Raw genomic sequence first — 12,848 nt, 5'->3', positions numbered from 1 at the left:
AGTCCAGGAGTAGCACTGGCTCCAGGCTTGGTGCTCAATGTCATCACAATTTTGTTTCGCCATCTCAAATTTTCTTTCCTCTGTGTAGACTTAAATCTTGGGCAGTCTCTTCCCTCTTGAAGGCAACATGTAACAATCCTAATGGAAAGAGAGCCTCTTTCTCCTACTTATTCTAGCAAAGTGCCAGACGGCCTTATTGACTTGGCTTGGGTCAGATACAGATCCCTGAACCCGACTGGCGAGTCTCAGTCATTAGTAAGGCCACCACAAATATTTGTGCAGGTTGGTCATTGCAAAAGAGGATGAGCAGGGGTTGAAATCCAGCCAAAGCCATACCACGCCTTATCCTGGTAGAGGACTGTGTCTGCCAGGAGAGGGGGCCTTTTTCTAATTCACTAAGACACAGCAGTGGTCTTGGCCATGTGTTCACCCTGGAGCAAAGGTCAGATGGACTTATTCCCACGTGGACCACATGGCCTGAGGATGGGGAAAGGACAGTTGGGGTGCCATGGCTCAAAGTCAGAAACCTGTATGCTGGGCAGGCAAAGACAACAGCTATCTATTTCATTCCTTAAAAGCATGGAAAGACAAGGTGGTAGAGTGGAGATGACCTTGGACTCTGTGTTGAAAGGACTAGGTTCTAATCCTAGTCCTCGAAGCTATGGGACATTGGGCAAATCACTTAACTAGTCCCCTAAAAGCTTGTTTCCTTTTTTATAAAATGGAGAAAATTATTATCCTACTTGCCCTACAGATGCATCAAGAGAGGGGGAAAAGATAATGTATGAGAATATGGTTTGGAAACTCTGAGTTTCTTACACCTGAAAGGTATTATTATTTATTGTATCCTCCCAGATAGCACCTAGGTCATTGTTCTCACTCATTGAAGGTGCTCAGTGGGTGTTTATCAATTGGCTGGTCCATGACATGGAAGCTCACATTACTCTGAGTACTCTTCCAAAATCTTATACAAGTGAAATGTTTTGGCAAAATGTTCATTCGACATTAAAATTCAAAGATTCCAGGAATCTGTGAAGCAAGCTGTCTTTTGACCTCATTATCTGGACTCAATTTAAATACTGCTTCCTCGGGGAAAATGTCATGGACCATCCCCCCACCTCCTAATCAGGGCAGAGCCTCCAACCTGCTTCACAACACTTAACACTGTCTTCCAACAACTGTGAAATTCTGTTTCATGTCTGTCTTCCTGAACTGACCCGGAACTCCACTGGACGAGCACCCTGGCTGTCTAGTTTGCTGTTGTATCACCTTGGACATGGTACGTAGTAGGAAAGCAAGAAATACTTAGCCAATGAATGGGTAAATTTGTAGGAACAAGGTCAAGTGGACTAGGAAACATACATCAAATTTTCCCTTTCTGTTCTCCTAATATCTTTCTCCAAGCCCTCCATCGACCACATCCTCATGACTTCCGGAACCTGTGCTAAGTAAAGAAAGAATGAGCAGTTGACTGAATGTGCCCGTCCAATCAATGCTTATTTGGAAATACAATCCATTCACTCTGACCTATGTAAGCAATGTCTCGAAAATGCAGAACAAATGTAGTAATTTCAAGACCCGGTAATCACAAATTTATTCTAGAATAATAGTTCTAAATGTCATACCCTTTTATATCCTGGTATGCCCTAATGCTCCTATCTGACTTGAAACCATGACAGAACTAGGCAGTCATTCCCGGAAGCATATACATGACTCCAAGCCAGAAATTAGATTAAAGTAGTTCAGAGGGGAAAGGAGATGTTAGAGACAAATCATTCTCTCCTCTTACCCACCTCCACCCTGAATTTCATTTACATAATGGGGCTCTTAGCACTAAATGTTATGAGTCAGCGTCAGGGAAGACAAACTGAAACATGACTTCCATATCAAAGGCTGTTATTTTTCTTTCTGTCAGCCTGCAGCGGACAAGTGATTTTCTAAGTAATAGAAATTTTAAAAAATAGAGGCCAATATCCAGTTAGATCATGAATACCTGTTGTGTGCAGAATTTTTATTTAGTTTTAATTGTGATAAAATACTTATAACATTTACCATCTTAACCATTTTCAAGTGTACAAGTCTGGTAATGTTAAGTCTTTGTCATGCTGCATCACATCAGGAGTTCCTGTAGATTTAGGTCATATCACTATTAGTTGTACTGAATTTGATGACTAGCTTAAGGTAGTGACAGAGCTCTCCTTTGTAACTGTATGTTTTTCTCTTTGTAATTAGCAAATAATTTGTGGGACAATTTCATAACATTTTGGGAATATCCTGTTTCCCATAAATCTAATAAGTACTGGTTTTAGCATCCATTAGTGATCCTTGCTTGAATCAATGCTTTCACAGATGTTTACAAAAAGCTGACTTTCTAAGTTTGTCATTCTGCATTTAAAACTAGCCAGCATTCTTTTATAAAGAGCTTTCCCTCATCAGATGGGGATGAATTATAGTCCCACATAAAAAGGCAAGGTAAATGCCTAATTCTTTCCCTTGAATAACCAATTTTCAGAATAAGACGTTAGTGTAACAGTCATCTCCAGTGGTAGCAAAAGAGCTTTTCCCCCCTTTTTCGTTGAGTATCATGGACTTGTGGATTTTTATTTGTTCAGTGTATTCTTATCGATCCTCCAATTATCTCAAATTTGGCCAGCAGAAACCCCTTGAAGCGCTCACCTCTTTGACATGCCCTCATTAGTCTGTGCATTTCCTTCCTTTCTGGTACAACATGATGTCCCAGGTCACTGTAAATTTCACTGCCACTATGTGGAGCCAGCTGTTTTCTCAAAGGAGTTTCTTTCAATGGGGAATGACATTTAGAAATCAAAATCTGGATGCTTATTGCTTCTGGGGTGTCATTTCATCTCTACCCAATGGGCAGAGGTTGGAACTGATTTTAGAAATCGTGAGTTCATATTAAGTAATTTTTAAAAATTCTAATGAACCCTAATGAATGTAGGGTTCCTAAAGGAGGTAGGATTTGATTGTCTCCTGGTCAATCAAGAGAGGAGGTTGTGGAAGTAAAAGGTGAGGAATGATAACTTACAGAAAGCTGACTTCAAAGCAACAGGAAGAAAGGAAGGATGGAGGATGTCATGGATTTATGTCCTAGCTCTGCCACATATGTGACCTTATATAAATTACTTTTCTGTTTTGAGTCTCAGATTTCCCTTGTCAAGTGGAGATACCAATTCCTCTCATGCTTCCCTCTGAAGTTATTGTGAGCATCAAAGAAGATGATGACTACCATTTGTGGTACTATTATGGAGACATACACACATGCTGGTGTAGATATATGAATCCTGAATGAATATACAAGAAACTGGTAACAATAATTGCCTAAGGCACATGAAGTTAGGAGTCAGGGAGAGATTTTTCACCACGTATCTTTTTATATTGTTTGAATATTTTTCTTGAGGATGAAAAAACAATGTAAGTAGGTAATGAATTTGAAAGAGCTTTATAAATCACAAAGCAGTACACCAATATTAGGGGTTTGTTGTTATTACTAATATTATCCACTAGCAACAAGAAATCGAAACTGGGTCTTTGATTATTTAATGATGTAAAAGTTGAGTAAGCTAATTTATTATGCCCATCGTTGGAATATTGACTCTATTTTAAAAATCACACTTTGGAATAATCAATGACATTGGAAAATACTCAAGCTGAGTGGAAAAAAATATAACAATTGTATAGGTGAATGATTTCCAATTTTGTGTGTTCCCTGTGTAAACACACATGCACCAAGAGAAAAGAGACTGGAAGGAATCACCCACAATGCTTTGACGGGGAAAGGGGGCATATAAAATGTCACTTAGTTATATTTTCGGTATATTCCACATTTTCTAGAGTGAATTAATAAATGCTACTTGGAAAGGGGAAAAGTTACAGTTACACTTTCTAACTTCGTCAGAAAGAATTTTTTTGAACTTCGTTGACAGTGATTTGTACAGCAGGGAGGGAGGAGAAAGAAGAGCAAGCGTGGGAAGAGCAAAGGGAGGAACGGAAACCGGCCAGTCGTCCCCGCGAGAAGGAAGAGCTCCAAGGAGAGGCGAGACGGATGCAGACCTCCCTACGCCTAGAGCGGCCACGGAGGGAAAGAGACACTTCCGGGGCGGGGCTGCCGGGTCCCTTCCTTTCTGCGGGGGGGAATGTGGACCGCTGGCAACATTAAGGTTCGCGGTTGCTTGGCTGCAGCTTCCGTCATTCTGAGACGGTGCCTAAGGGTGGCGGCGACCATGGCCAAAAGCAAATTCGAGTATGTCAGGGAGTTCGAGGCTGACGACACCTGCCTGCCCCACTGCTGGGTGGTAGTGCGACTGGACGGCAGGAATTTCCATCGGTGAGCGAGCTCGGTTCGGGGCCGCGCGGTGCGCGCGCGCTTCCGGGGACTCCCGCACCTACTGTCGCAATCCCCCCCCACCCTGCTCACGGTTACCGGGGTGACGCGGCAGCCAATGAGTGCGCGGCACTGAGCATCACCGTGTTGTGTCGGCTACCACTGTGCTTGAACGCGGGCTGCTCAGGGTAGTTAAATTGCTGGGTGGGGTGGGGAAGGGGTGCTCCGGGGTGCTCCTCTGGGGAGGAGCCGGCTTGTAGTGCCCGTATTAAGTGAACAGAGGCCTGTTAGCAAGGACCCGGTGGAAAAAGTCCCTCCCGGTGCAGTACTTAAGGTCTTCACTTGGTTGCCCGGCTATTCTGCTAGCTGTCTTTTCATGCCCACTGCTCAGAGGTCTGTGTAAATCTTGCTATGGGCATCACTTTACAGTATTGTCCATTTTTCATCATAAGTCACAGACCACATGGACTAGATTCAAGAGTCAGAAAAAAGGGAGAAAGAAATGTAACAGAAAAAAGGAATTACTCTGAAACTATGTACATCTATTATGCCTCAATTTTTTAAAAGATGGGAATTTAATCTTTGAAAAGAGCTGCATTTTTAATAAGGATCATTGTAACTAACGTTTATCAAGCACTTACTAGGAGCCAGGCATCATTACATTTGTTTTCTTCTCCCTAACCTTCAGGACAACCCGATGAGGTAAATACTCTTTATCCCCATTTCACAGAAAGGGGAATCGAGGCTTCCCAATTATGTCCCTTTTTCTCAGCCGGTCAGGGCAAGAACTGGAGTTCTTAAGGAAATGGGTTAGGTTGCGGCTAGTGCAGTGTTTGGGGGTCACAGTGCTGGTACAGTAGCTTTATCTTTGAACAGTCTCTGTGATCTGTATTGTTAATGACAAGCTGTCTTCCATCCATTCCCTACTCCCTCTTCTCCTTCTCCTATGAAGGTTTGCTGAGAAGCACAGCTTTGCAAAACCTAATGACAGCCGTGCTCTCCACCTGATGACCAAATGTGCCCAGACCGTAATGGAAGAACTGGAGGGTATTGTGATTGCATATGGACAGAGTGATGAATACAGCTTTGTGTTCAAGCGGAAAAGCAATTGGTTTAAAAGAAGAGCCAGGTAAGTCCACAACCTCATTCCTTTCTTCAGAATATTTCCTACCAGCCTCTGGTTTTCTGTTTATCTTAATAGCAGACTTATAGACTACAGATGATGTCTGCAGTGTTAGCAGCTGCAAAGTGTATGTATATCTCCTGTTTAGACTGTTGTACTTCTACCTGATATCTGAACAGTACATATACGTCTTTATCTAATTCTTTCACCTTCATACCCCATCAACTAAGTTTCTAGACTGACCTAGCATTGAACATTAAAACTAGAAACAGAGACCATAAGAATGTAATATTAATGATTCATAGGTTGGCTTTAGCCAGTGTCAGTTTCTAAATGCATTGCTATATTATTTAAACTTTTAATTAAGGAGTATCTCGGTATAAAATAGACAAATCTGATACTTGATTTGTCAGCATTTTAAAACTCTTTTCAGGAAACAAATCATATAATGAATTGGTATGTTTTTAAGTCTTCTTCCAAGACTAAAAACAAAACAAAACTCTTGAACCATAAATTCATATCACATCCTACAGAGAAAAATTTGGTATTGGTAAATTACTTAATAGGACTGGAAGATGAGGCAGGCTGCATTCAAAATACGTAACTGAGATATTGAAAAGTTTTTCTTAGCCAAATGCATTTTATCTCTTGGTTTGCTGAACAGTTTGTGTAATCTCTCTGTTGCACCCACAGGCCCTATCATGGTATTGAATTAATACGGTGTGTTTTCTCTTTTCTTGCTCCACCCAATGTGCCTTACATTTCTAAGTAAGTTCATGACTCACGTGGCCTCCCAGTTCGCCTCCAGCTATGTGTTTTATTGGAGGGATTACTTTAAGGACCAGCCTCTTCTGTATCCCCCAGGCTTTGATGGAAGAGTTGTGGTGTATCCCAGCAATCAGACCTTAAGGGACTACCTCAGCTGGCGGCAAGCAGATTGTAAGTGGCACCAAATAAACAGATGTAGTTAAACCACCAATTCCATGTACTGAAGATGTTGATCTGATACAGGTTTGGCTCACATGTCTTTTGTATGGAATGGAGTATTTAAAATTTTTTTTGATTAGTTAAAAATATTTGAAAAATTGGGAGATTTCATGTAAAAACTCCCTATCTCCAGGTTTCTTGGAAAAATCAGAAGATGTGCTAATACTGGATGTACGTTTCTACTTAGTATTGGACAGAGCCTGTGCAGAGGCAGCTGTCTTTACACACAAAGATACACACTTGCAGAAGCCAGGGTGCCAGTCTCTGCCATTCCCTGTTGCTCACGGGGGTCACCCACTGCTTTACACGTTTATGTTCATGCCAGGCTCAGTGGGTATTTGAGTTGTGACCCCTACCTTATGTTACTGTGATGATGTTTGTGAGGCTTTTACTTGTTTGGTATATTTTGATTTTGCCAGAGGAACTGGAAGAGAGATTGGAATAATATAAATAAAATAACTTTGAAAGTATTCCTAAGATTAGTGTACACGTTAACAGATTTATGTAAAGCATAACTGAAATGATCAAATAAAACTGTTGTTAGGAAGTAAGTTTTTTCTGCCTACCCCTTTTCTTTGTGCTCCCTATGTAAGACAAGTCACTAAGTGCCTCTGAGATCTCTTTAAGAGGAGAGGGCCAGGGCTCTAACTGTGAATATTGAATAAAGGTTTTATTTATTTGTACACACACACACGTTTTTATATATATATATAAACATTGTTATTTTGTTCTCCTCACAGGTCACATCAATAATCTCTATAATACAGTTTTCTGGACACTTATACAACAGTCTGGACTAACACCAGTACAAGCCCAAGAGAGATTACAGGTATAAAGATCTTACTACCTTAATACTTAGCTGGGGACTGTTTGCTGTAGGTTCTGCCATAACATTTTTTTAATGTTCCCTTTACATTCTTTTTTAGCTCCCTTTACAGCTTTGTTTTGAAAAGATATAAAAAATCATAATAGTAGCAGCTCTGCTCTTGCCTGCTCTGTAAATCTGGATGAGTTACTGCTTCTCCTGAGCCGTTGTGTCCTCAGCTGGAAAATGGAAGTAACGACACTGGCTCTGCATTCCCAATGCTGACACGTGGCTGGAGCTGTGTATTGGCCACCTTGTGTAGACGGGGCATGTGCTCTTTTTTGTCAGTCCTACCAGCCTCTTTCCTCATTGTCATTCCCTACTGGGCACCTGTGGTTTCTTGGGTTTACGACCCCTGTGTGTGGTAAGAGTCCACGCTCTACAGGGCGAATAACCACACTCAAATCATGCTTCTGTTTAATTTTATCCACTCTGCCTCAGTTCTTTATAGGTAAAATATAGAAAACAGTAGCTCCTACCTCATAGGTTTATGGTGAGAATTCATTCAATGCCATGATGCATGTAAAACACCTAGAATAATATGAAGTACATTGTAAGTGCTTAATAAATACTGGTTTTATTAGATAACAGTAATAAAAAAGTGTTACTTGTAGAATGACTAACTCTGAAATGAGATAATGTGTTGTAACCGTTCCTAATATTAATACAATGTGTGATTCATTGTAATTACTAAGTAAATGGTTGCCATTTTTTATAATACTAATGATGAAGATACATAGCAATGATAGGAATACCAGTGGGTACATCCAGGTTTGGGAGAGCCAAGTTCAGATGTTGATTCTTAGGAGAATGAGGACAACCTTCAACCTTGAGCAGTTTGTATAATCTTTCTAAGCCGCAGTTTTCTTATCTCTAAAATGGAGATAGTTGTGATAATCCCGTAAGAAACATAAAGTACCTTGTACATGATAGGTATTCAGTTACTATTAGTTCCTCCCACTCCTTCACAGTCTTGACTTGTGAAGCCAGGGTTTGCTACAGAAGAGGATTTTATGAATGTAGGCATCTAAAGATTTGAATTGCTCTTAAAATGAAAATTCATTAGTGACTCTAAGATGTTTGATAAAATCCTCCCACTTCTCGATCTGTTTGTGCAAGTTTAGATAGCAGGTCAAACGGATGGTAACGTTAGGGGAGAAAGAAGACATTCAAAGCTTTTTATATCTCTCTTTTTATTTCCTCAGGGAACTCTTGCAGCAGAAAAGAATGAGATTTTGTTTTCTGAATTCAACATCAACTACAATAATGAGCCGCCAATGTATAGGAAAGGGACTGTGTTAATATGGCAGAAGGTAATGTTGTTATGTTTGAAGCAAAATGGAAGTCAGGGAAAAAAGTGGGCCTGTGCCCATCCCAAGCATTGTCCGGCCTGCTACCTGTATGCTGATGTGACTTTACTCGCTAACATAAACTAGATCCTTTCCAAAAGGAGATGCTGTAGATTCTTATTTAGGGTGTTCATTTTGTCAGTCAGTAGTGGTCTGGAATTTCCTGTATGTAAGTAGAATTACAGAATATATTATTTTTCTGTGTCATAAGCTCTCCCTGTAGCAAATAAAACCCTTTCAGAAGGGTATATATAGTACAGATAGGAGGACTTTTGCATTTACAGAACATTGGAAAAATACTTTCTCCTATGCTGAATAATACCATTAAGTGGTCCGTCCATCCCATGACAACTATAATATGAAGCACTAAGAGATGTTGTATGTGATATCTGTAAATTACTTTCAGAAATTTCATGAGATTCCCCAGACATGCATACTTAACCTTAATATTCTGTAATAAGTCTGTACATTTACCTAAATCCTTAATTCTACCATTATTTTCTCTCTGTACCCACTCTTGAGCATAATAACTTCTCTAAATTTATTTCCTTCTATGTAGTTTTTTTCTGAAATGCATGTTTTCAAGTACGAAAGCCTACCTTTGAGAGCTAGTCATTCCCCTAGCAATTTCACCTTCCTTATTAGCATTTTCAAAACACATTTGTTCTTTGGCACAAACTTAGATACTTCTTCATGCAGGTGGGAGAAGAGAAATACCTTTAATTCTATAGTGATTGCGAATGGGGAACACGTCAGATCCCTTCTTTCTTCCTAAGATTTCTTTTCAGAATATAGTAACATAACCTTTTTTAAAGTATTTTTAATTATAAAGAACTTCATGCATATTGATACATATATATGTATATACATAAAAAAAATCTGGCAGTCAGAAGTATATAAAGTAAAAAAGAACTTCCCCCACATCTTCCTTTTTTCTCCCAATCCTCCTCTTGAGTTAACAATTATCACTACTTTCCTTTTACCTGTAGGTGGATGAAGTCATGACAAAAGAAGTTAAGCTGCCAGCAGAAATGGAAGGAAAAAAGATGGCAGTGACCCGGACCAGGAATAAGCCAGCGCCCTTGCATTGCGATATCATTGGGGATGCTTTCTGGAAGGAACATCCAGAGATCCTAGATGAAGACAGCTGACCCTTTGCTCTTTAGTTCTGGTGTGCTTAACCATCCAAGCCCACCTCCACCGGGTCTCCTTGCCTTCAGTGCCCTAACATCCCGACCACCCAGAACACTGTGCCAGAAATGGCATGACTCAAGTTGGGAGAGGAACAGGGAAAGAGGGGATGGATGGGGGCGGTGTATCTTGTTCTGCTTAAGCGGAACACTTTTTTTTTTTTAAACAGTGTGGAACATGGTTCCTTTGGTAGAAGTGCATTTTTTAAAAAATCGTGGTACTATTTTTGTAAAGCAAGAGCTGTTTCATGCCTTGCAGAATGAATCATTTTTAGATTCTGACATAAATCTTATAAAAACCTGTCGGCTCTTTGCAGCTATGATAAAAGAGGAGCCCAAACTTTATCACCCACCTCTTCTTAACTAGAGAACCCAGTTACCTTGAAAATCTCACCTTTGCCACCCATCTACTTACATTCATCTTTGGCAGAGCTGAAGATAAACATGGGTTAATGCCTGCATGATGCCTCTGAATTCAGGAATTACAGGGAAAATCAGAGCTCCATGTCAGTCTCCAGGATGGCAACTTTGGCTGAACAAATGGCTAGTGGTTTGCATGACCTCAGGTACACATTCTGTGGATTGACTTAATGGAGTTGTCAGGATGATCATCATCATCTTCTTCCTGGGGACATAGTTTCCAAGGCCACTGTGAGATACATGAGAGAAAGAAAACGTGAGAATGAATGAGGATGGAGAACGATTTACTTCATGTCCTACAGATACTTCACTTTTAAAACTTATTTTCCTATGGACTTCCTGGAAAGATTTTCAGGTAGCCTCTATATAATCAGAACAATGACATTTGAGTCATATCCCTTGGGGTCACAGGTAGCAGGTGTCAAAGTCATAATAAGGCCACCTGCTGCTGGGTCAGTGGAGGTAAGTGAGGGACAATAGAGGTCATTGCTTGTTGCCAAGGTGTTGTTGGCCTCTGAGCGGGGAGGTAGTGGGAGTAGGTGGTAAAAGAACTCACGTTTCCTCTTGTCCCTGTTTCATGTTTTAGAGGAAAAAGATTATCTGGCTCTATTAAGAATTAAGAGGCAGCCCATGTCCCAGTGCCTGGCCTTGCATTGCAGAATTTACAGCCAAGAAGAAAATGTATTTTTGAAAGGGTGACGGCTGGCCTCATCCTTCATCAATTGACTCCCCATCTGTCGATGCCATTTTTTTCCTTCCCCTTCTCCCAACTCTTCGGGAATAGGAGATACGGTTTTTGTTTGGTAATTGCTAAAATCTCTGAAACAAAAAAAGTGTCAACTCCCTTGGTCTACTTTTTCATTTATTTTTCTTAAACAAATACAGTATATGAAACCAAATTTTGTGTATATCTTTGGGTAAACCAGGATACACATACCCTCATCACAGCGGTTGATAGACTTCTGGATGCAAAATATCACTTAGAATGCTTGTTTAGAAATGCCAATTTCAGCCTCTATCTCTATGAAGAATGAGGACTTAGCAATCTGATTTTTAACCCCAAAGGCTTCTGATGCACAGGGTTGTCAATATACAGCACCTTGGACAATGAGGCCCTCAGTATACTGTGATAGGTGAGGCAAGGCAATAAGATAATGTAGCTCTTGATTGGCAAATTTAACTTAATGGTAAGCTGATAGCATTTTGTATCAAAACTATAGACAAGTAGACATTAAAGTGCAAATTTTCAGGACAAAACCACCCAGAAGAACTTTGTGCTTTCTGTGCATATTATGTGATACTATAAAGGCTATCACTCAGTTTTGTCATAAGATAAGAAGACAAGCACTTGTTGACTTGCTGGTAGTTCAGCTTTGAGTTTTTTATTAAGGCGAGGGGTTTTGAACAAAGTGATAAACTGGGTTTAATACTGTGCCATAATTAAACCTGTAATGCTATTACTTAGAAGCCATTGCTTGTTACTATAGTATGTATTCATTCCAATGTATATATCACAGTTGTATATTAATTTTCATCTTGCTCTCTAAGGTACTCTATAGTATTCCCTTGGGCTTCCTTTCCAAATCTTAAGGGAACTAAGATTTACGCAAAAGCAACTAGTGTAGAGTTAATACTAGCCGATGGCTGTTGGGGAGAGGTGGCAATTAGGAAGGTGATAATGTGCAGTCTGTAGGTGAATGGCTATGCTGGACAAGGACGTAATAGCTGGGCTTTCAGTCTAGAGTAGACTCTCATGTTAACATCAAAACCAAATAGTATTTTGCTGAACTGAATTCAGCTATGAAGTAACAAGTGATATGATCCAGTCTTGTGAATTTTCCATCCTGTCCTCCAAGAACTGGCTCCTTGTTTCCTCCTATTTAGCAATGCTTAGAAAATCAGTGATGTAATGAATTTTCTTTGACACTAAGGTCTCTCCAGTCTCAATGGAAATTATGCAAAGGGTGTAGGAAATGGAGAATTGGGATCCACCCATCCTTCATAGTTCTATTGTATACTTAACCATTATTGGCTAACATGCATTTATCATGTGCTCTATGTGCAACATCTCTTAATCCTTAGGACAATTCTATGAAGTAGGTACCATTTTTTTACTGTATTTCAGATGAGACAATAAAGGCCCAGAGAAGCTAAATAATTTGAGCCAAGTAGGCTAACCCCTCTATTACCTCCGCCCCAGTACTATTCAACGTGAAAGCAAATTGAGACATTCTTTGCCCCCTCCCCGCTCCTTCCTGCCAGCTCCAGCTAGGAATAGGTGGCCTGCTGTGTCAGAGCAGGGAAACACCTGGGGCTGTTAAAGCGCTGATCCTGGGCTGCACACCTGGGGAATCCGGAGTGTTAGCAAACACTCTTAAGTGATAATAATACAGAGAAACGGCTGAATTACAGCCGATTAAGCATCAGCTACAGTGTTAACCTGTCACCTGCGCACGAAGGCGGGGCGAGGCCCGGCGGGGCCGAGACGCGCCACGCCCCCCGGGCCGGGGCCGAGCGCGGGCGGATGCTGCCCCCCGGCGGCCGCGCCGGCGCAGTGCGGGCCCCGCGCGGC

At 40.8% G+C, this 12,848-nt stretch overlaps 1 protein-coding gene across 2 annotated transcripts; it reads left to right on the top strand.

The window, feature by feature from the left end:
- The first annotated feature begins 4,037 nt into the window (after nt 1–4,037).
- Nucleotides 4,038–10,102, top strand: THG1L (tRNA-histidine guanylyltransferase 1 like). Of its 2 annotated transcripts, XM_045551274.1 has the most exons (6): nt 4,038–4,345; nt 5,295–5,471; nt 6,235–6,404; nt 7,193–7,281; nt 8,523–8,630; nt 9,656–10,102. In XM_045551274.1, the coding sequence occupies exons 1-6, from the start codon at nt 4,155–4,157 to the stop codon at nt 9,815–9,817; spliced, it is 897 nt and encodes a 298-aa protein (XP_045407230.1). In that variant the 5' UTR covers nt 4,038–4,154; the 3' UTR covers nt 9,818–10,102. The 2 variants fall into 2 exon arrangements, with proteins under 2 accessions (XP_045407230.1, XP_045407231.1); XM_045551275.1 differs by lacking the exon at nt 4,038–4,345 and having other exon boundaries at nt 5,314–5,471; nt 6,330–6,404.
- Nucleotides 10,103–12,848: the final 2,746 nt, after the last annotated feature.

This window comes from Lemur catta, chromosome 5 (genome assembly GCF_020740605.2).
Source record: "Lemur catta isolate mLemCat1 chromosome 5, mLemCat1.pri, whole genome shotgun sequence".
NCBI lineage: Eukaryota > Metazoa > Chordata > Mammalia > Primates > Lemuridae > Lemur > Lemur catta.
Note: the sequence above shows the minus strand (reverse complement) of the source record. Positions and strands in the feature narration are given on the sequence as shown.